This window comes from Homalodisca vitripennis, unplaced genomic scaffold (assembly GCF_021130785.1).
Source record: "Homalodisca vitripennis isolate AUS2020 unplaced genomic scaffold, UT_GWSS_2.1 ScUCBcl_399;HRSCAF=2300, whole genome shotgun sequence".
NCBI classification, from domain to species: domain Eukaryota; kingdom Metazoa; phylum Arthropoda; class Insecta; order Hemiptera; family Cicadellidae; genus Homalodisca; species Homalodisca vitripennis.
Genome location: NW_025776516.1, coordinates 37,373 through 63,007, shown reverse-complemented (window position 1 = coordinate 63,007; position 25,635 = coordinate 37,373). Strand labels below are relative to the sequence as shown.

The 25,635-nt window shown below is 32.9% G+C and overlaps 2 protein-coding genes across 4 annotated transcripts in view; one reads left to right on the top strand and one right to left on the bottom strand.

Annotated features, from left to right (window-relative positions):
• LOC124370657 (quinone oxidoreductase-like) overlaps positions 1–15,586 on the top strand; it is a 33,382-nt gene extending 17,796 nt beyond the window's left edge. The window contains 4 exon segments of the mRNA XM_046828945.1: positions 473–557; positions 6,803–6,935; positions 7,690–7,785; positions 15,357–15,586. Coding sequence (XP_046684901.1) covers positions 473–557; positions 6,803–6,935; positions 7,690–7,785; positions 15,357–15,521 — 479 coding nt within the window. The 3' untranslated portion in view covers positions 15,522–15,586.
• Positions 15,587–25,285: 9,699 nt separating this feature from the next.
• The window catches only part of LOC124370656 (quinone oxidoreductase-like), a 35,882-nt gene continuing 35,532 nt past the window's right edge, over positions 25,286–25,635 (bottom strand). For all 3 annotated transcript variants that reach the window (XM_046828943.1, XM_046828942.1, XM_046828944.1), the window contains one exon: positions 25,286–25,529. In XM_046828943.1, coding sequence (XP_046684899.1) covers positions 25,365–25,529 — 165 coding nt within the window. In that variant the 3' untranslated portion in view covers positions 25,286–25,364. The remainder of the gene's footprint in view (positions 25,530–25,635) is intronic.

Here is a 25,635-nt window from a genome sequence, read left to right as displayed (position 1 = left end):
CAAAATATACACTTTGAAATTAATGTTTTAGAGGTGTGTTTTTTACTATATTGTTTGGTATTATCATGATCTAAACATGTTATGTCTTATTTTCATTTTGTTTTTTTAAATGAGTATTAAGTACTAAAAATGGGTATGTCTTTCTAAATATTTATTACTTTAATTACTACTAACTTTATAACTTAATAGTTAAGTAACTTTAATTTTCAAAATATTTATATCTGTTAAATATTATCTCTTATATACAATGAACTTACACAAGATGTCTCCCTATGTTTATTGATTATTATTTTGCACAATTAATAAAATTACATTCCAAAATCTAGTAGTGTTTAAATTTACATGCTCAGCTCATATTATGGTTGTAGAAGTGGTACAAATTTGATCAAATAAAATAAGTATAATCTGTTCATAGTTTGTGTTGTTTATTTGAATTTATGTATTGTATTTGAGTCACAAATGTTGATGACAGGTGCTGTTGTGGTGGGAACTGCAGGAACAGATGAAGGCAGACAAATGGTTAAAGATATTGGTGCTGATTATGTTGTAAATCATAGGTAGGCCTTATTTGTGTTTTTTATTAGTAATAAATAGGGAAAGTAGTTGGTATCCATAATCTATTTTTTAAATACTATGAGTTTAAAAGAAGATATATGATATCAAATTAATGTTTTGTTGTAAAAACTTTTCAGTGGAATGATTTTGAAATGTGTAGCACCAAATAAGATAGCAGTAGTTTCTTTGCACTAAATGTTTTTGTTTAATTTTATTCCTTTTTAACCAAAAGTGTGTTTTGTCACCAAAAGTGTAACATACTATAGCAGTTAAATGATCTATTGCAATGATTCAGACATGATCAACAGTGTGGAAGTTATTTATGGTGTGGTATTTCTTAACTTAAGTGCTGAAAATAATTTTTTCAATCTATATAATTTTTCTTGGAATATAAAATAACAAACAAAATTTTGAAAACATTTTGCTTTTTAATGTTATTTTAAGAAATAAAAAAAATTTGACAAAAACTACATTATTTTGCAAATTGCGTTCACAAATAAAACAGTATAAAATAATAAAGTGGGTGACAAAAACTGGTTGGATGTTTGGTCTACACCTAATAATAATAACCTAAACAACAAAAGCTGTCTAAAATTTTTGCATTGATAGTCTGGTGTTGTCTTACTATCCTGATGCAAATATCATTGATCATATAATGAAACATCACTTAGAGAATAAAAGTGATAAAATATTTATTGTAATCGAAACTTTAAAAACCCAGTTTACTTTCCGGCATTCACAAATAAATCAATGAATAGTAGCACAATAAATAAATTTCAAAATAATGTCATGTCCCTATAACATATTTAGAGAAATTCTAATTATACATACATACAGGGTGATTCATGAAGTTCTCCCCCCACTTCTACAGCACATTGTACTAGTAAAAATAATGAAAAAATGTTATATAAACATAGGTCCGAAAACGCTTCGTTAGCGAGTTACAGCTAGCGAAAGATTTCGCCTGAATTCCTGGGTAAAGAGTAAAATAAAGCCATACTGAACTTTTGGAAAGGTTAATTAAGTAAGAAATATCGTGGATTCTTATGTATTTTTACCTGATAAAGCTAATAAAATAGGTTTCAGAACTGTACCTGTAGTAGTTTTTTAGGGATTCAGGGTTAAATGCAAAAAATTGGGGCACGAAACAATGTTTTTTTTAAGTTTGATGTACAATAACTTTGTTAAATTGGTAATAAATACATAAAATCAACAAACAATAATTGTAGAGAATTTAATTCTGAGAAAATTGATATAATCAAAGTCTAAAATAAAACAGAAATAAGTACCAAAAAATCGATTTTATTCAGTATAATACATTACTAGCTGTAAAGAAATACCGTACGGTATTTAGTTAAAATAAAACAAAAACAAAATGTTTGTTCCTTAATGATGAGATAAATTGAGAAAACAAGATTAACTGTTAAATAAATTAATTGTAAATAAAAATATCATGTTTTATTACGTTGTAATTTTTTTTAAATAACAATTTACATCAAATGTTCGAAAATAAATGAAGCAAACATTGTCCCATTATTGTTTACTAATCATCGAAATGCAGTTTTTTGTTTTATTAATTTCTAAGTTTATCCGTTGAACAGCTGATCAACAATGGTATTCTGTACTGTTACGTTAGAACTGTGTATTAGTGGTGTTTTGCAAGCTACAGCAGAAGATCGGGTTCTGTGAATCGTGTTATTAAATGCAATTTTTCTGTGAGTTATAATTCGATTGTTTATTCAGCGAAAAAATGCCTTACTTATTTACATCAGAGGAATACGCTGATATGGTTTTTATTTTGGGTTACTGTAATGGTAATGCTAGAGCTGCTGTAGAAGAATATGAACTACGTTACCCTAATAGGAGGATTCCAGATACCAAAACAATTTCAGGAACTTTTTCGTACTCTTCGGGAAACAGGATCACTACCAAGTAACTAGAACCAATTATGAACGAGCTGTCCAACTTGATGATGATATTGTTACTAATGCTGTTCATCGCAGTCCCAGGTGTAAGTTACACGACGTATTTCTAGGCGGATAGGAGTTTCGCAGTCAACGGTGTGGAGGTCACTTAATCGAAACAAATTTTATCCGTTTCATAAACAAAAGGTTCAACATCTACAGCTAGGGGATGGTCCGCTTCGCTTGGAGTTTTGCAACTTTTTGAATATTAATAATCAACTCTACAAGCGTATTTTTTTTACGGATGAGGCACAATTCACTCGGGATGGTGTCAATAACTTGCACAATGAACACTCATGGGCAGAAGAAAATCCACATGAGGTAGTGGAACAGAACTTTCAACACCGATTTAGCGTCAATGTCTGGTGTGGCCTTTTGCACAATCGGCTGATTTGACCTTTCATATTACCTGGACGCCTAAATGCTGAGTTCTATTTGCATTTCCTTCAAGAAGAGTTGCCGCAGCTGTTAGAGAATGTTCCTTTACATCTCAGACAAAATTTGTACTTCCAGCATGAACGGAGCACCTCCCCACTTTTCACGTGCCGTTTCTGCTTACTTAAATCATCAATTTTCTGGACACTGGATTGGTCGTGGAGGGCCTCACCCTTGGCCACCAAGATCACCAGATCTATCTCCATTGGATTATTGCATCTGGGGATGGATGAAAGACATTGTATACAAGACAAAAGTGAATTCTCGTGATGAATTAATTGCCCGTATTATGGATTCGGCTGTGCAGATACAGGGAAGTCCTGAAAAAATTAAGAAACGCAAAAAAAGCAATACACAAACGTGCTGCAAAATGTATTGATAATGATGGCCTCATTTTCGAACATCTATTATAAAAAGGTGCGTACGGTTGGCCCAACCTGATTAATTTTGCTTTAAAACTAGTAATGTGTATTATACTGAATAAAATCGATTTTTTGGTACTTATTTCTGTTTTATTTTAGACTTTGATTATATCAATTTTCTCAGAATTAAATTCTCTACAATTAATGTTTGTTGATTTTATGTATTTATTACCAATTTAACAAAGTTATTGTATATCAAACTTAAAAAAACATTGTTTCGTGCCCCAATTTTTTGCATTTAACCCTGAATCCCTAAAAAAACTACTACAGGTACAGTTCTGAAACCTATTTTATTAGCTTTATCAGGTAAAAATACATAAGAATCCACGATATTTCTTACTTAATTAACATTTCCAAAAGTTCAGTATGGCTTTATTTTACTCTTTACCCAGGAATTCAGGCGAAATCTTTCGCTAGCTGTAACTCGCTAACGAAGCGTTTTCAGCTATGTTTATATAACATTTTTTCATTATTTTTACTAGTACAATGTGCTGTAGAAGTGGGGGGAGAACTTCATGAATCACCCTGTATATATATTTTTTTTCCACATGCACAGAATTAATATTTATTTTTCCTTAATATAGTATCAATCAGAAAAATATAGAATGTAGTAACATTTATAGCTTATATAAGATGTTTGTACTAACCGACCAAAAATATATTTACAGTATTATTCAACTTGGGTAGAATGGAAATCAAAATTTATGATTAAAAATAGTTAAAATCAAAATAGTTTTATAACAAGTAAAACTGAAGTGTAAACATTAAAAACCTGATTATGGTACTACATAATGTACCAAAACATTGTTAACCAATTGTGGAATTTTCTGTGAAGAAACATGTTTTTGTTGTAGAAAAATTGTATGATACTAGCAGTTACCTGCGGTTTCGCCTACAATTCCATAGGCTTTGCACATGTGTGAGCACTTGTGGTTTGAGTGAATTATATTTCCGTCGTCAATTTTTGAGTTTGCCTTTTTGCCTCGATGAAGAAAATCTGTCAAAAAGCGTATATTTATGGCCATTGTAATTAAATCTTGTCTTTGCACTTTTTGTTCCATAGTTGATTTTGACTGGTTTTCTGATCAAGATAATGTATGTACATACACAGGACAGATAAGCCTACTTCTATCAAAAGACAACTAAGATAGGTTTTATAACAGACTTTAAGTATATAATAAAAGTTAGATAGTAACTCTTTTATACCAACATTACAGTACTAACCAAGCACTGCATACTTAAAGTTTGCAAAAAAATATAATTAAAAATGTATGTTTTATTAACATTTTTCATTATTTCTCATATCTGGATATTTTCTTACTCTATGCTAAACAGTGGTTGCTGAAAAGGTTGATATAAGAAATGATGTTACTATAAAACTTACTCTATGCTTTCAAGACTATAAATTAACCCTTTCAGCTCGGATGGTTAGCAGTGCTGACCAAATATGGCTTCTCGTAGGTTCGTATTATTTTAGCGCGTACTGTCCACTCAGATCGGATGGGCAGCGGTGCTGTCCACTATGGCGCCTGCGTGCACACAGCAGCCATGTGATTGTTGCGTCCCCACCAGCTCGGATTTATTTTCGCCGCGTCATTGATACTGTGCCTTTTAAAAAGTTAAATGGATTTAAAGGTCCAAAGGTAAATAATAATGTAGTTGAAAAGTATTACATGGAAATGTTATATTTCTATAAACTAACATGAGTTACAATGAGTATTAATAATGTGACAGTAAATAATTATAACATGATACAAAATAAAATTTAACTGCTTATTATTGTTCCGAATACAAATTTTACTGCAGGCTAGTTGTCATCTTGTTGTTGAAATATCTGAGAAGAATGGTACTTTTCAAAACAAACACCGATGTGAAGACCGGGCTCATTTTCACAAGTTTTGCAATAAAACTTCACTCTTTTCCTGGTGACGGCTTGTGCTCTGCTGCTACACACGACGCAATTCTTCACTTTTCTACCTTCAAGAGGATATGGTAGATGAAGTTTCCCATTTAGTCGGGAAATGTCTTGCAATTGGGATGGTCTTCCTTTTTTATTTTTGTTTTTATTTTACATCACCAACAAGCTCTAATAATAATACCAGTAAAAACCAGGTATTAATACTGATATATTTACACTGATATCTACAAAACTTCATTTACACTAATATTTAATAAAATTGCACAATACTAAGAATAATAAACAATCCGTTCTAATAATGCGTGTAGATTAACTCACTAGTGACAATGTGGTTAAAAGCGCGCTAAAACGAAAGCCTAGAATGCAATATTGACCAGATGATCAATTTCCAAGCTTTGTAATGAAACAGCTTATTGATCTGAGTTTATAACTTGTGTGTGATTATTCAACGGACAGCACAGCTGACCATCCGATCTCTGAGGACGGCGACTCTAAAAATATATGCGTGCGCTAGAGGAAATGGCGGTGGCCATCACTGCTGCCCATCCGATCTCTGTGGACATTCTAACATTACCGCTCCGAGCGGAAAGGGTTAAACAAATTGAAATAACTGTGGTTAAATTAATGAAACATATGATTGTACTGTTATGAAACTATGTTTACATAGAACAGTTGATTACATTTAACAGGCTCTAATAGTGAATTAAACCCTTTATCTGTAAAAAACCTTAAATTCGCAAAATAAAGGATTGACATTTATTAATTTAGATAAAAACTATACTATCTATCAAGTTGGCAGAAACAATACATATCTCTAAAATTGTATTGAAATCTGTTCAGTAGTTTCTGAAATTAGCGTAAACAAACATCGTGACAGGAGGTTTGTGCATATAAAAAGTTTTAATGTGATTATTTGTAATAGGCTTTCACTTGAGATAACACAAACAATTCTGTAAAATTATTACGCTCACAAATTTGATTAAAGATATTGTAAAATTCATATTTTTAATCTACAAAGTATTTTAATTGTGATAGGATATGTGTCATATTCTTTACTTTATATCATAAAAAACACAAATAATGAAAATGTGTAGAACAATTACTAAACAATAAATTTTTTCTCCAAACATTTAACAAATTAGCAAAACATTTTATTCGTATGACTGAAATAGCTGCAGCACTCAAAGGGTTAACATCAGATCTTACAGGAAATATGCAACATTGACTCAAAGGGATGAGGTTAGGAAAATAATTTGATGATTCAGAAACAAATATTTAGACTCAGAAATGTATTGCTGTTTAACAAAATGAATTGTGTAATGTTTAATCTTTATCACATTTCGAACTAGCATGTATTTCACTAAAAAATAACAACTCAGTAATATTTAGTTTGAATGAAGATACATCAGTTGATAATGAAAATACTCAAATAGTAGGCTGAACACAATACAACCTAGTGATTTATCGTATTTTGTTGTATATTTAATGTTATTCTTGCATTGATCCAGAGATAGTTCACATTTGACCCAGGCAATTGAAATGATACCAAACTGCAAAGGATTTGATGCAATATTGGAGAACAAAGCAACAAAAAATCTCGCTATGGACCTGAAGTCGTTAGCACCTAATGGAAGAATAGCTGTGAGTACTTTTTATAGAAATGTCTAGCTGATACATAGAAAATAACTATTTGGTGTCCATATTGTTATTGGTCGAAATTGAGCAATTTTGGTATGAATTTCATGGCAACACGTCTCATGCCCAAATCATTGGTAAAAATCGAATGGTATCAGCCAATCAATATGTTCAGGTCCTCGGAAACATCTCTTAAAGTAATTTGACGATTGGCCAATACTATTTTTTTCACTTCATCAATATTTTATTTTTGTCTGTTCTTGACGTGCTCGGGCTTCTCAGCCCTCTGAGAACATATTTGTACCACCAATAAACGTTTTCTTTAGTCTGAGGTAGCTTCTCCATAAGCCACAGTCAACATACGGAATGCGTCCGAGGTCTTAATTTCGTTTTTAACACAACATTGGATACAGAATCTTTACATTTGTTCGTATATGCACATATTGAAGAAGAGCCATGACACATGCAAGCAAATCACCTGTCAAGAATTAACTGAACATTCAGAATGGCCAAACTTGTTGGCATAAATTAGATATGTGTACTAATATAACACCACGTAAAGATTATTAAAAAAAAAAAACAAATATACGTAACCTGCGGAAATTAAAAAGTTGTGATATTTTTTCAAAAGACTTTGTACAATTTACATTTTGATTCCAACAAGCCATTAATCATTAATAAAAGTATCCATTATAAAAGAGCAGGAATTTGAATTTATGGCGATAAAGATTAAACTATACTGGTTCTCATTCATTTTCAGATTGTAGGAGCCAAAGAATCTGTAACAATAGATCCTCGCTTTCTGATCAGAACTGAAGGATATATCACTGGAGTGAAAATGTCCGACATTTCAAGGGTAAGTCATTAGAGAGGGAAAGCTCTATCAAAATGTGGATCATATTTTTCTTTACTACAGATGACATAATAGAAACTCTCTTTTTCGGTCCATCTGTTACGCAATTTGTTAAGTTGGGTGATTCTGGTGATGTTTTGCCAATTCTAGAGGAATTATCATTTTATAACTCTAAATATGCGTTTTTTTGTGTAGGCAATAACCTTGATAAAATTAAAAGTGATTCTGGTGATCACTGGAGTTTACTATTCGTAGACTTGTTTGTAAAGCAGGCATTCCATTTTGATTCGCTTGGCAAACACAATCTCTTAAGTGCGAACATTTTGATCGAGAGACTGAATGCTGGACTTACTCTTGTTGAGGTGGATTGTGCAAAGCAAAACAACAACTATGAGTGTGGCTTGAATGTCTTGATGTATACTAAATTGGTTAATGAAGCTTACTGTAATAAGATGTTGCAGATACCGTTTCTTGATTGGTACACTGATGTGATATTACATGTGAATTCTGATTTAAGTGAGGTTTGTTCTTCAAGTAGCTTGATGGTGTCGCCAACTGATCAACCTGATCTCATGAAAGTACAGCTTAAACCAGCTTCCCTGGAGGCTGGAGGGGAGCAGTCAGATGAGTTAGGTTGGGTAACTGTCCAAACTTCCAGTAAAAATTCACCCCAGTACCTCTCTTGATGTCTCTTTTGAGCACAATAATCCTTACTCCATCCTCTCTTCCCTTGACGAATCTGAACCTCCTTGTGAGGTGGTAGGGGTAACTCCAAGAGTAAGTGGAGATTTTGGTAGTCCAATAAGATTGCACAACAACTCTCCTAGTCACCTTAAGGGGATTCCCTACTGAAAAATGACCAATTTTTACAAAAAAATTAAAATTAACTTTTATATTTATTTCAATTCTATGTCTTATAAGAAACCATAAAAACATAGCATTTACTATAATGTAACTTTTCATCACTGTGAAAAAATATTTGAAGAGGAGCACGCACATCTACTTTTGGTCTAGTCAGCCAGTGCCAGAACCAGACTCCAGCAATCCTTTTTTTAGTAATAATATAGCAAATATAGCCTTTTCTTTCTTGTTAGTGGTTTATTAGGCCTACATATGTCTTCAATATATAAATATACTATTCACCGACTACAAGTACCAGTATGGTAAGTTACTTTCATCTATAGCTACTAAATAGCTCGTGTAAACTTCAAACGCTGATTCCAGAAGATTTAAAATTTTTATATTTTTCACACAAAAGTTCTTATAACTTTTTAGCTATTAAAGCTAAAGCAGTGAAACTTTTACTACATATTATTTATAATGTTGTAAAACTTTTTGTGCATGGATATTATTACATGTTAAATCAAAGTTTTAATAAAAAATAATTAAAAATACTATTTATAAAAAAAAAATTTAAATGTTTTTGTCAAGCCATAAATTTAAAACTATTTGAGAAATAAACTTCGGCATACACAAAAACTTAGTACTTGTCATGTTCTTAAAAATGAGATAATAACCAATAATATTGGTTCATTAGTTACAAAGTTATGAGACATTCAAAATCCCATGTATTTTTCTAAAAAAACAACTCAAAAATTCCAAAAAGGAGGTAAATATATGTATATTTTTAAAATATAACAGTGGCAATCATTATTCTAGGACCAAAGGAACCCAAATATATAAATATTAAAATCATTAAACATGTTTGAATGAAAATCACTAGTTTCAGTAGGGAATCCCCTTAAGAGACACAAGACTTCTAGGTCAAACAAATGTGCTGATAGTAGAACAAATGTAATCAGTACGGAAGTGTTAAGCTTAACACCAGAATATTGCGATGAGGAAAATGTCTCTCCTTCTGTTTCTGTAAGACGTCCAAGAAGGAAAAATTAGGTTGTTAACTGACAGTCATGGTAAACTGCTAAGTAACTTGTTACAAGAAAAATGTAATAGTGGTTCTGATGTACTTTCTTTTGTCAGACCTGGTGCTAAGTTGGATCATGTTTTACATGATATAGATGATGTATCTAGTGATTTATGTAAAAATGATTATTTGATAATTTTTGGTGGGACCAATGATGTAAACTCTGGACACTGTAGTATTGAAGATTTATTGAACTCATTTACCAGATTATTAACATCGACTAGCAACACAAACGTGATTGTGGTTGGCCTTCCTTATAGACGGGATAGGCCTGATCTAAATAGTTTAATTTCTAAGATTAATATGACAATTTTTCAAATCGTTTCACAGTTTGTTCATGCCCATTTCCTGTCACTCAGCTCAGTATTCAAGCCTCAACTTTACACCAAATTTGGCCTCCATCTTAACATTTCAGGGAAGAGGAGGATAGCTAGTCTCCTTTTTAACATGATGCCTGTTGATTGTAGCTCCCAAACCTCTCCTATTCCTGTCTTAATTAACCGAGATCTCTCATATAACTATATGTCCGAATCACTCCCAGTTATGTCGGATACAGTGCCGAAAGACACCTATCCTCCTAAGAAGGACTGTTTTTTGAGGGCTGTTTGCCGAGAGTGGATAGTGTTTTAATGAATGGTAATTGTTCTTTGGTGGGCAGGCCTCTATTACGAAGTCTCCGAGTTATCCATCAGAATGTGCAGGGTGCCAAGGCAAAAATGCCTCAAATTGAAGTTTTACTTGATCTGTACTCCCCAGATTTGCTTTGTATCTCTGAGCATTTTTTTAATAAAGCGGACCTAGACTCTTTCAGCATGCCTGGCTACTGTATTGCTTCGGGGTACTGTCGTTCTATCTTAAAAAGAGGAGGCGTTTGTATTTTAGTTAAGGAACTACTTAAGTTTTATGAAATTGATATGTCTGAGTTCTCGATTGAGGGTGTTTGTGAGTTGTGTGGTGTTAGAGTTGAGTCTGAAGCAAATAGTATTATTTTTATATGTGTCTATAGACCACCTAATCAGAGCATTTCTGAAATAAATGATTTTTTTCTATCGATTCAGCATTGCTTGGAAACCTGTATCCATCTTGACAGATGGATTGTTTTGTCTGGTGATTTCAATATAGATTTTTCCACCATTAGTCAGTCATCTAAAATTTTTATCGATCTGATGAATTCGTTCGGCTTGGTGAGCACAATAGACACTTTCACTCGAGAATTTAATGGTTCCAGTTCACTCATTGACAACATATTTAGCAATATTCCAAAGAATATGTTTTCACCTCAGGTTCTAATTACTGGAATTTCCGATCATCATGCGCAAATTGGAGACATTGCCTCATTTGTTCCTTCAACCCACAATATTATTAAATTTACATTCAAGCGGTGCTTCACCCCGGACGGCATTCGGGTCTTGAGGAGTCTTCTGGAGGGTGAATCATGGCATGAGCTTTTTGGAGCCGCTGATGTTTGATGAAATGTTTGACTCATTTCTTGCAATTTTGTCATTTTATATTGATTGTGTTTTTCCTACAAAAAAGATTAAGTTCGGTACATGGGGCACTCAGATGAGGATTCCTTTGGATGAAGATCTAAAAAAACTTCATAATCGCCTTTTGTTTCTCTACTCGCTGTCTAAGCATCTTGACTCTTCTCATCCTTTGAGAGTTTCTTTTATTCAAACCAAGAAGGAGTTTAGGAATCGCATCCATTCCGCCAAAGCGAAAAAAGTATTGACCTACATCAGCGGGGCTCAGAATAAACAGCGAGCTGCTTGGAATGTGGTTAAGGATCTCATTCCTGATAAGAAAGCTAATGCCTTCACACATATTACGCTTGATGACGAGAATGGCGATCTGATGAACAATCCTAGGATGATTTCAGAGAAATTCAACATCCATTTTGCAGAGATAAGCCAGAGTTTGAGAGATTCTGAGGGTAATTCTTCATTTGTTCCTCCTGGATCATTGTCTTCATCAAGTATGAGTTCCTCTATATTTTTTGCTCCAACTGATAAGAATGAAATCATCTCAGTCGTAAAGTCCTTGAAAACAAGCAATTCAGCAGGATTTGATGGAGTTTCATCCGGGATTTTGTTGAGCTGTATAGATATATTGGCTGATCCTCTTGCACAGATTGCGAACTCGTCATTTGAATCTGGGAAGTTCCCATCACACTTGAAGCTCTCAATTGTAAAACCTATATTTAAGAAAAAAGGAAGTCCAAATGAACTTAGCAATTACCGCCCCATTTCGATCCTTTCTACATTTTCAAAAGTTCTTGAAAGGCTTGTGCTGACCAGACTTTCCAATTACCTGTCTGTCAATGGAATTTTACATGACCATCAATATGGCTTTCGTGAGGGGTTGTCTACAGTCAATGCAATTTTTAGTCTTCTAACTGAGGTATCAAACTCATTGGATAACAGGAATCACGTGTTTGGCCTATTTTTGGATCTTACGAAGGCTTTCGACGTTGTGGATCACGGGTTGTTGCTCAGAAAACTTGAAAACTTGGGTATTAGAGGGAAAGCTTTTGATTGGATTGCTTCTTATCTCCTGAACCGTAGACAGATTGTTGAAATTCCTTTTATTGATGATACAGGGTGCTTAAGAAAACAATTTTCTGAGGAGCGAGAAGTACGCACTGGAGTTCCCCAAGGCTCCGTACTTGGTCCTTTATTATTTTTTACTATTCATAAATGACATCCATCGAAGCGTGAAAGGTTCCAAGTTGTTTTTGTTTGCTGATGATACCTCTTTGGTCATCTCTGGTTGCAATCGAGCCGAGCTTGAAATCCAAACCTTTGTTCAGGCCAGTAATTTGCTGCAGTGGTGGGTGAAAACTCTCTGTTTGTAAATACATCTAAAACCAATTTTCTTGATTTTGGAATTAGAAAGTCTGCTAAAACGTTGATTGAATCTCAAAACATTATGATTGGAGAGTCAGAAATGTGTCCTTCTTTGAATGTTAATTATCTTGGAATTGTTTTGGATGATCAGCTAAACTTTTTTAGTCACATTGATAAAGTCACGAAAAAACTAAGCAGCTGCATATTTTTGATGTATAGACTATCCTGTTTTGCTAGTGAGGAAATTCTTTTGCTTACTTACTATGGCTGTTTTTATCCTTACCTTTGCTATGGAGTCTCTATATGGGGATACGAGAGTAAGAAAACTCAATATGTTTTTTCGTCTCCAGAAAAGAGCTATACGGATTATTTTCAAGTTGAGTCGTTCCCAGTCTTGTAGAGGTTACTTTCGCAGTAATAATATCCTTACGTTCCCATCCATTTATATCCTTCAGTGTCTTTCTTTTTACAAAAAGTATCCCCACCTTTTTTCAGTCAACGTTAATCCAGCCCATAATTACTCCTTAAGAAAAAGAAACAACCTAATCCTACCCTGCCATAAAACATCTTTTTTTGAAAAACAAAGTCTTTACTCCTGCATCCGCCTTTTTAACTCTTTGCCATCCTGCTTGAAAATTGTTGTGGACGATAGGGAATTTCAAAATCGTCTGAAAAAATTTCTTATTTCGAGAGAATATTACAGTGTCCGGGAATACGTTGAGGATAATAAATTGTAGATCACTCCTGTTATATTGATTTGGTCTTGTTGTGTTTGATCTGTCAGTAGTCTATACTTTAAGTTAGGATATTATAATTTTCTTGACGAATGCCTATGCATGTTATGTTTTTGGCAATAAATGAATTGATTGATTGATTGATTGAGATTGGTGAAATATTTCTCGTACACCTTCTAGTCTCTTATGTAGGAATACAGAGAAGATGAAAACAGGTGACTTAAGAGATTGGTGAAGTGTTCTCTTGTATCCTCTAGTCTCTTACGGAGGAATATAAAATGAAAGGTCTACAAGAAAAATTCCATTGATCCAGCTGTCTGTAATTATTATTGGTAGGAAAAACGATTCCTCAAGAAATGGGTAGGTATACCAAAGTCACAAATACTAAGAGAAAACACAACATATAACTTTAAATATGTTAAAATATGGGAAGAATGCATGTATTGTAATTTTTAATCCTAAAAAACTATGGTTAAGGGTATTTAAATATGCGTCTGATTTATTGTTTATACCAACTTAAAGCAGCGAAGGCAGTGGATGTTTACGTGTTCCAAATCACATATTTTTCCAATGCCATCTTGATTACATTAGCTGACTCAGGGTCAAACCATATTGCTTGAAGATTTCCTGGTTACCTAGAGAATCAGTCAAATTCAACACTAAAATTTTCACTTCATTCTAACTTAAAAAGCAGCCAAAAAACTAGAGATTTAAAATTGTATCATTTTTTTTATTAATTGACAAAGTGCTAAAAAAAGTCTAAAATGTATGAGCTGCATAATATACATTGTGCTAAATATACTGGTCCTTGTGAATCATAGCCTAATGCTGCGTGCCATAATATCATTTTAAAAGCTTTAACTACTAAGCTTGGTAACAGAAGATGTAGTATCTGTAAAGAGGGTCAGAAAACTCTGCAGCAAGTCAATCTTAACATGAACAACAGCTGCAACATTGAATAACTCCAAGCAATCTTAATAGAGAGTAATCTGCTTCAGTACTTAAACAATGGTGACCAAAATAAACAATAACTGTTAAAATACAATACTAGAAAATAAATCACTGAAGAAATCATTTGAATCAGATATGAAATAGATACAAACTATGTTTGTAACAAAAATTTTTTTTTCCCATTTGTTGAGGAAACAAATTTAGAAAAAATAGAAAATTGTAAATTAAATACTGTACTAATAAAATTACTACAAAATCATTTATCTGAAACCCTAAGTTGCTTAAATAAAATATGTTATAACTATAAATCTTAACATTTTAAGCAAAATAATAATAAACTATGGGTAAAAAATAACATGGTGTAAAGATCTGTGGATAAGCTGGAAAGAAACAAAATTAAGTATTTACAGATTACAACTTGATAACTAATGCAAATACTGAGATGCAAATTAACTTTTATTGCCACATTATGTAAATACTTTGCTTATACCTGAATCTGCACATTTTATAGAAAAAATTGTCATTTGATTGACAGGTTCCAATTCTCACTGTGTTGTCTTTATGCATTCTAGAAGTAATAATTTATAAACATGAGAAATATTATAGGAGGGACCTTTTTACACCCAATACATGCCAGGTGGCTGATTTGACTCTACCAGGACACTGATCAGTATAGTATGAAGAGAAGCCTTCCTGTATGGTAGTAAAGCTGACATGAAGACATGTCGTTACAAGAAGCCTTTAATGATGGTTATTTCAATAGGCTTTCAAGAATTACGAACATGAATTCTTAATAATTACTCAAAAAATTTGACTTGTAGTGTTTTATTTGTGACACATTTGCCATCAAATTAAAACATACCTGTATTGACTGTTTAGTCTGGATTATCTGAATTACATAACTTAGATCTGACACTGCATATTTCTATTATCTCTCTTACTTGGGGGTCTACTTTTCATATCATGGCAATTTAACTGGTGTGTAATATTATATTCTGAGTTAGCAGGATGAGTAAAATACCATTTTAGTAACATATTATTACATTTTGTGTAACAACTATTCTTTTAAACTTAAAAGTTAGTTGAAAAGTATCATAATGGGGAGTTTGTAATTTGCAGACCCAGTGGAAGGAGTACACAGAAGCAATCACCTCAGGGATGATTGATGGCTGGGTGAAACCTGTGATAGCCAGAGAGTACTCCATGGAGGAGATACAACTGGCACACGAACATCTCATGCAGAAACATGGACACCACGGAAAACTTATTCTTAAGATCTTATGACCAAAGTAGTGGTATTGTTAGTAAAAATAATTATTTGTAAATAAAAAGTTATTGCCAAACACTTATTTAGTTTGAAATACAAATTCTTTATCCATAAACTGTGCTGAGTTCCACATCCAGGAGCGCTTTCACCAAGAGGTATCATTGTTAGAATGTATGCATCACCAAGCTAGTCAAGAATTTTGTTCATATTGTAGTACTGTAGTTCTAGTTTGTAGTAAAAAAACCAGTATTATCCTGGAAACTTTCCGCTTACTATGTTATACCTATTATGTCATTTCTGTTGCAAAATTGCATGTTGATATTTGTTAAATCCTTTTTTAATATTTAAAAATATATTTAATTGTGAATTTCTATACCTAATTGCTTTACTGTAAAATCAAACGGCAGATCTAAGATCTCCTTGATAGATCGGACTTCTAAAACAAAGTGTTCTCTTTGATTTTCATTGGTTAGTTTACCTTGCAAAATTTAACTTTTCCGAGGTCATAATCGGTGGTAATTTTATAAAACAGCATAAAGAATTTTTCATAAAATTGAGTTAGCAGTGAATTTTACATTGTTATCATTATTATATAATCGTAGACAAACAGGAGTTGTTTTAGTTTCTTACTAAAACTGAATTCTTTTAATTGATACTTTTCATGTATAACAAGGTAGGAGTACGCCAAACCTTGTGTCATGTAATAGACTTCACTGAGGTTGTTTGTAAAATTTAAATATCTATTTGTAGATATACAGACAATCGCACAGAGAATACATTTTTGCATCCAGCTGCAGACAAAAGAGAATTTGTGTCAGCCTCTTAAATGATAGGTTTCAATGCAGTGGCGTAACTAGTTTGATTGCGCCCCAATGCAAGTCTTCCTGGATACTGCTTCGCTACATACGGCATTGTACAATCTCTATCCAATTAGAGAAAGATATATGATATACTAGGTTATTTAGGTTATCATCCTGTCAAAAATGACGGTATTTCTAATTTTTTTAATGTTTTATAATCAATGGATTATTAAAACTTATGATGTTATGACTTTTTACTGTTTGTATTTCTTGGTCATATTAGTTTCAAACTTAGTAAAATTTAAATCAATCATTCAATCACCTGGTAATTGGTAAACGTAAACACTAATGTTAAATTTGGCAAAACACCTGGTAAATGTTAACACCAATGATGAATCTTTTGTTTACATTTACATGTTTTGATTGTCAAAGATTATGTACAAACATTTCAATTAGGGCTAACTACAAGACTAGGATCACATTACATACTTTCAATTAATTATTGTACTTTTTAGGACGATAAAATAAGACTACTTCTTTTTACTTTTTACATTTATTTTACATTTATTCAGTGACATATAAATGATGTAAGAAGCTCCAACATTATCTTAATGTTAATTTTATGCTAAACATGAAACATAGACATTTTAATTGAGGGTTTTAATTCCTACTCCCACTCCCTGACAAAGCCCCTACGGCTCTTTGTTTCTAGGAACCGTCTAGCTAACCTTTTTACATCTAAAGACCGAGCTCTCTCATGTTCAATACTAATTACACTAAGGTCACACAGTCTAGTATTGGACATAGAATTTCTTAAGTAGTTCTTAATTATTTTTAGTTTGGAAAAAGACCTTTCACTACTTGCCACAGTCACGGGTAATGTAAGAAACATTATGAATGCAGTACATACGTTTGGCACACTTGATGAAATAAACTTATTTTCAATCAATAGATAATCAGCCAGCTGGCTGATTTTGCTTATTTTATTACTTCTGATGTCGTCTTTGACTATATTTCTAAAGCAAATGACTTCGTTAACTAAAGCATGAGTCACATCAGATTCATATTTTTTACAAAAGTCAGAGGCTGACTGTACGAGTTGTTCGTCAGAAAACCGTAACAAATTATCTGGGTTTAAAAAACTGAACGTGTCAGTTATACATAACATAGATTTAAACCTTTCGTTTAACTGTGAAATTAAAATATCAACAGCTCTCAAAAATACCCTAACTTTAAAGCAATGCACAGGATCACTAAACTCATAGTCACTAGAAAGTTCGTCAAAAAAAGTCTTTACTTTTCTTTTACGTTTGGAGGTCATTGACGAATCAATATTCCACTTAGCAGCTAACCTCCTAGCTTGATCTAGGACATCGTCGAATTCTCCTCGCAGTTGGCTCACAGTATTTAAACACTTCTGAAGGAGATTCTTTGCATCGTCTAGATTAACGTCGGACCTCTGTAGGGTTTTCGACGTGATCTGGATTCTTTCTAAAATTCGACTTTGAAACACTAACATCAAAACAAACTCAAAAGAAGACATTTCCTTTATAAGACCAGTTGCTTCTGCGACTTCATTGTTCTTGCTTGAAGTCAAAATTATTTTCGATAGACACTTCAGCACAGCGACAAAATTTACATTGATTGATAGTAAAGCGTCGTACCTTGACGACCACCTAGTAGGACAGAGTTTTTTCAAGGTTAACTTGATAACACAGGAGTCGGTCAACTCTTTTAAACATTGCCATCTTGGTAGGCTTTGGCCGAAAAATACATAAATACTGTTTATTGTATCATAGAATGATGAAATCTCTGAAATCGATTTCACACTGTCGTTTAAAACTAAATTTAAATTGTGACTAGCACAATGGACATACTCAGCGTTAGGAGACTTTGATTTTATTCTGGTCTGCAGTCCTGTGTAAATTCCATTCATGACAGAAGCGCCATCATATCCTTGACCTCGGCACTTATCAAAAGATATTTTCTTTTCTTCTATAAATTTAACTACAAGATCCTCTAGTCCTTCGGCTGACTGGTCTAGTACTTGCACAAAGCCTAAAAAGGATTCCATTATCTCAAGCTGATTTAGGTCTGGTTTGTATAAAACATATCTTAAGATTATTGATAACTGATCAATTTTCGAAATGTCTTGTGTAGTATCTAAAATGAGAGAAAAAAAATGAAGACTGTTAAACATCAGTCAATATTTCACTCAAAATCTGATGAGATGTCAAATGAATAAGCTCGTTTTGAATTGAAGGGCTTAAGTATTTTACCCTACTATCTTCGTTTTCCAGGTGATTCTTTAAAATAGGGTCGTATCTAGAAAGGAGATCAATAATATTCAGAAAATTTCCTGACTCACTCTTAACATTTTTTATGCTCTCAGATCGATGACCTCTAAGAGCTAGATTACAGGTTGACATTGTTATGATAACATCCAAAATTCTCTTTATTACTTCAACCAGTTTATCTTCTTTGTCATAGAAAAGAGTTTTAATATCTCTATTATTTTTTCTTATTCCATATGCGATACATGCATTAATATGGCACTTACTCAATTCGTGGTCTTTAATTTTTGTTGACAGATTTCTCCAATCATTAATTTTCCCAGTAGACCATGCATTGTTAAAGTTTTTATCAAGTCTGTTAGCAAACAGCCAACATGGTTCACAATACACGCCATTTAAAGACGGAGAGTAACAAAGCCAAAAGCGCTCAATTTTTTGACCAGTTTTCGTTTCGGAAAAATAATAATCTTTCGAAAAGGATCTATTTGTTTTAATGTCTTTAGGGAATGGCCCTTGAGGTCTACACGGTTCGGAGTTCAAAATCCGAGATTTCAATTCATCATTGTTAATATCTTCTGAGAAAAGAGCTATGTCTGTACTCTCTACTCCACCATCATTGCAGATTATACCAAAGACATCAGTATTTTCTTGTACTGAAATACTTCCGCCAGTTGCTGATGTAGAAGGAGCAGTATATGTAATATTTAAATCAGCAGACTTACTCACATTTTGGTGGACTTCTGAAGTTTGGTTATCGGCAAGAACATTCAATTCGACGATATCTTCTGACGTGGATATTTTACCCCCAAGCCCACATTCATTCTCACCAACACCATCGTCACCTGATTGACTTTGAGAGGTATCAGCAAAATCCCGTTTTTTAAAAAACGTGTCAATCTTTGGTAGTTTCTTCACTTTTTCTTCTTCTTGTTTTTTCCTTTTTCGGAACTCGGCACCACTAGGTCTTTTGTTTCCGTCCATTTCGTTCAATCACAAACAATCATAACGAAATCCATTAAAAACGCACAAATTTATACGGTAAAAACGGTCCACTGATTTAAATTGTATAACAAATACACAGACAAAATTGTTTTGTAATAAAACTCACACTACTGAACCGCACAATCGTACTAACAAGGACCGACTGACAGGACAGGGTGACTAGTCTGTGAGTGCGCAGCGGCCACCCCTCCCCCGCCGAGACTTGGACTCGCCCAGGCACCCGGCACACGAGAGGGCACATGCCGCATGACCTTGAGATGCGCAGCAGTTACGGAGTAAAACTGAGTTGTGGGGACAGCGCGCGGCTCAGTAGTGTCCCAACATTCAAACTGAACGTATCAGTCCGGCATAGTAACATCGCAGATAACCTAGACTTGAGTGGACTAGTTATCATATTTCATTTCAAATATACTCATCATGAGAATATTTTTAAATAGTGTATTAATAGTTCATACTATTGTACTGTTAGAATAACGAATACAAACTCGGTGGTCAAATGTTTTTGTTACCCACAAATTTAGCTTCAATTAAAAAAAAAACGCTTTTGCGCCCTTCTAGGGCCTGCGCCCCCTGAAGGCCTGCGCCCCAATGCACCGCATTGGTTGCATTGGCGTTAGTTACGCCACCGTTTCAATGACGCTCAGCCAATTATCATAGTTAAGACACACACCACCATTTATAACTCATTCTCCTCTATAAAGAAATAAAGCTTCATACTAAATTTAAAGTCTACAGATAAAAGCTATCTCGAGATTCCTTGCCACATAACCTTTCACATATTTGTTCATTAAGTTAGGTTTCAAAGTAATGTTCGAATAATAAAAGTTTCCATAAGCTGACGAGAGTAATACAACACAAGAGTGCGCTGAAATCAAATATTATAACCAATTATAACATTATCTTTCCACCCTATAATTTTTTCTTTTACCTTTATGAATAAAAATGTCACACTTTGAAACCTCATATGATTGTACTCAGTCTGTTTACTTATTGTCACCATATGTCAATATTTGTTAACCCTGAGCCAAATCCCAAGGATCAAACTCAGTGTTGCTCTTATAATCAAGTCTATAAGGTTATTGAAGACTCTTGGAGCAATTGGAAAAGGCCTCGTCCAAAAAATAAACAATTTGGAAAAGTATTGTTTTTATTAACATTTAGTAATATCTTAAAGGTCAGTTAGTTTTTGAGATATCGTGCAGACAGACAGACACAAATTAAAATTTTCTAGTTCGAGTGAAAGGTTTCACTAACACAGTCTTTAATTAAAACATATTTTACAATATTTCAAGTATTAAATATCATTTCTCAATAAATAAATTTGTTTAACTGATTTGTTACCAAGTCATAATAGACTTGTGTTACTAAAATACTTTATTTCTATATAAATACATAACCTGTAAAAAAAAAACTGGTTATCTATAAAGTCGGTTTACTGACGATAGTTGAAAATTAAAAACGTCATAAGAAAATACTGATGGAATGGTTGCATTTTTTCAAAAGAAAATTTTAATTTTATTTGTTTGAGAGATATTTTGTATGGATATAGAGAAGGAGGTAAATGGAAATCACAATGGAATTGATCAAGTTACATTTATTTGTACGCATAAATACAATTATGTCAATTGTTCATAAATCTTAAATTTAAAATTTGGAAACATTATTAACATTTTTATAACTCTAGCTTTAAAAAAGCCCACCTCAATGTGTTTGATATAGGAGAAAATTGTTCCCTTTGACAGCTGGCTGGTCCAACTTGTCATTTCAGACACGTTGTTATGATATGTGGAAGATTTAACATTTATGTTTTTAATTTTTTTTAATTAAAACAATTATTTCGATTGAATAGTAAAGCCATTGATTTTATTCGTGAAATAGTTCTGTTAACTTATTGTTATAGTTTTGTCAATTATAACATAACCTACAATCGCTGCACTAGTGGACTGATGCTATTTATTTTAATGATGAAAGCACGAATATTCGGCAATATATCACTGAACATATATTTAATATCGAAAGATTCATTACCTTTATCGCTGCAATTATCGTTGCTATAAACAATTGACACCACATATACTTTGCACTGCACTTCATACTTGACGAAACATGTAAATGTATTATTGTACAGCAGCTGTCCACGCGGACGCATCACTCACTCAAAGAGGAGAGAGACAGGTGCCGAACACGGAGGCCGATTGTGCCTCTTTGTCGCTCGTTCCACGCTCTCGCTTGCACTTCAAGCCTTAAATGGAACACCTCAGATCGAGGTAACACCGCATGAGTCATGTTTTTTGGTGCGTGCAGCTGGCCCATCGAATTATAAAACGTCATGTCAAAATTACTCTTGAAACTAGGAATGTTATAATAAAACAATACTAGATGAATAATATAACATTTTATTTCCTATCAGTCTTCATACTTCTGTAAAAACAAGACTGCATACACAAAAATATATATAGTAACAATGGCTGAATAATGGGCTCATTCTGGACTGAAATAAAATACCTACTACACCATCTAAGAAATACATAAAAATGCAATACTTGAAAACAATTTATATAATTATTTTTTAACTAAAAACTTACCAGTAAATAACCTTACTTCATAAAACCTCCTGTTTTAATTGATTTAAATGTGGTTTTTGAGAGAAAATTAGTCAGTGAGAATTGAGTTTGTTTATAATATAAAATTACAGATTTAATGTACATTTTAGTCATACAATTTTAGGATAAAATATATTGCTTGGTATATTGCTAAATACTTACTTACTAATTGCTTATTTACAAATTAACCCTTTTAGTAAAAATAAGTATTCTCAGTAACAAAAATCTACAACATTGTTGTAGATATTTTTCATAACAAATGTATATACAAAAAACCACTGTTTTAAATGTTGGATCCACTGTATCATCTTTTGTGTGTATTGTCACATCATAATAGTTTATCGCAGTATCAGTTTTGTTTTCTTTAGGCATTTAAATATATTATATTTCTGTGTTGTAGTGTACTCCTTTTATTTCAATTTTAAGTTTTATTTGCAAAATAAATTGCTTTCAAATGAACTATTGCCAAAATATCATCATGGACACTGATTTTATATAATTATATAACAACAAAGATAAGAAATGTATAAATCAACTTATAACAAATTGTTATCCTTTAACCCTATAAGTGGCGGTCATTTGTGGTCTCAGTGGCAGGCCGTTTTTTGGGTAAATTGCCGTGATCGTTAAACTTATTTTTTAGAAAATATTATCTAAGTGATAACCTAGCAACATTATATATTTTTGTTTTCCTCATGAACTATAGAATAAGAATAAATATAATATTTGATGCCTTACCATTATTTTCAGATTAATATCATTGTAGATGTGTAAAAAAATTTTTTTAGAAAAAATAATTTTTTAAGTTCTACTGTCCGTCACTTTGAAACTACTGGAGCTACAATATAATGTCAAATTCACAGAATATACACAATTTTATTCTAAACAAATTACTATCTATGCATTTTTTCCTATTTACAAGAACAAAAAAGTTAGAAGGGAAAAACTAAATCAATGTACAAACTGTTTTTTTTGTTTTTTTTGTTTGTTGTTTCTTTTACTCCGAGTCACTAGTCACTAGGGCTTGTCTTTTACTCCCAGTAGTGTAGGGCCTATAATAGTGGCTTAGTTTATCATAGCACAGTATATTTCGTAAATATAAAACAGGAATTGTCTTATCGCAAACCCCTCCCCATCCTCAGACAGAGGTCAAAGTCGAGCGGTCTAGTAGATAACGTGATTACAGAATATCGCCGCCCGTTCAGCTGGTGCGCCGCATTCTTGTACTTTCGTGTTTTACTGTGTGTGTAATAGATTAGTGATGGATGACACTATGAGAATTTGGGATTTTACCCAGGAGGAAGAAGGGACCATTTGTTTTTTACAAGATCGTGACTAGTTGCCTAAATCTAAAATATTCGTGGCGGTCGGCAGTTTGCGGCTGAAGGCGGATATCCACTACACTCACTCATCCTTGATATTGCTGCTTTCTGTGCGTCACAGGAAACCCATTAACAATTAATAATCATTGTAAGTTTGTAATTGAAGAGTTGCTTTTTCGTTCTATAATGTTTTTTTTTTCTATAAATTTATTTGTTTGTGTTCCTCATACTGGTGTAGTTGGTATAATCCCAAAGTACCCCAACATTTTCCATGAGGAACGAATAACCTAAACATTTACCGGTAACACAAACAACGCGATAAACAATAATATACTGATAACCAAAGTCGCCAAACAAAACAGTGACGAGACGAGTAGACAGCTGTTCTCTCGTCTAACACCAGGTCAAACGAAAACCGTCGGAATCATTTAAGCCAGCAAACATTAGTAACATGAATACACACTATACTATATGATATGTATAGGAAATTTCATGGAGAATACGATAGTTCAAACTAGGCCTAAATATAATGCACGGTTGCGGAGCAACGCCCTTAAATGTGAAGCGATGGCTGTGACGGCGCTTGCCACTTCGTGGCGGCGTGAATCATACGTCTCAGACGGCGCTTGCCACTAAGAGGGTTAATGTTCAACATCAAGAATATTTTTAATTATGAGTTAATATTATAAATATGTGTTAAAACTTAAATCAGTAAAATACGTACAGTAAAAAATACTTTCTTCATAAATATTGTGTACCTCATTAAAGATATTTTGATATAACCACATTTAATTCCCATTTCAATAAAGAATAAAATCAAAGTCAAACTATTATATTAACATTAAACTACAATAAATGCCTTAAATGAAACTTTGATATCAAGAATTCTTTAAATACCAAGGAACTAATATGTAGGTATGTAGTAAAAGCAATCTTGTTGAATAATTGCACAACCCAATAAAAGCTCATGTAACAAGAGAGCTTGGATCCTAAGCCTAGCTAGTATGATTTTAACTTATTTGTTGATATCATTTGTATCTTTTGAAAACTAATACAATTACTGATAAAAAGAAATTAACGCCACACAATGTAAATGAACAGTAATGAAATAAATATGTTTGAAATTAAGTGGAACTGTACCAAACAAACTTGACTGGTGTGCTAAAAATTGTAGCTCTGCTTTACGTTCACTGTCTCTAGGAAACTAAGAATTTGTGTGTAACGATTTAAGGTTCCACGACAACAGCTATTCAGATTTTTGAAAGGAGATTGTAACTTATTGGAACAAAATCTGGCACGTTTATATTTAATAACTCACAACTACCTCATTTTTTATGTTCTTAGCTATTTTACATCAACCATATAATCATTTAAAATGGATAGGTGTAAAAATCCACACATTTAAATGACTCTATATAGAGTACAAAGTGTTAAAAATCTTACTTATGAGATTATAACTATTTATATATCTTGTATGGTTGTATTGGTTGTAGAATTGCGAGGCTTTCAAAATATTGCAATATTAAATTGTAATAATCACTTTGCATAAACTGGACATCATTGTTTTGAAGTTCTCAATCTCAGTAAATTGTTTGCGTCTTGAAATAATAAAATTCATGATACATTTAATTTAGGTATCTTAAAATTAATATTTCAAGATGACAGACCACATACAAAATCTACTTATCTTCCTACTGAGCTGAAATAGACATTTTTATTTAGCCTCCTTTACCACAGTTTGGAGTAAAAGGCCTGTGGCCTGCACTCCCAGTTTAGAGGGCTTTTATTGTAATATACTATTCACAATTACTTCCTAACTTCTCTCTCTCATCGCTAAGGTTATCTTATTTTAAGAACCATTTTCCCATACGCTCCATGTGCCTTGATGAGATCGCTGTGAGCTTTTTGTATTTCCTCTATAGAATACTCCTTCCCTACCACAGGCTTTAGCCAGCCCTTCTCCATACCTGCCACAAGAGCAGATGAGAACTCCACAAACTCCTCCTGGAAAATAATAAAATACATTTATTGTTAACTTACTTATTATACTTGTATTATATCAAAATATTTGGCTATTCATCTAATCAATCAGCTTGGATTCATACAAATA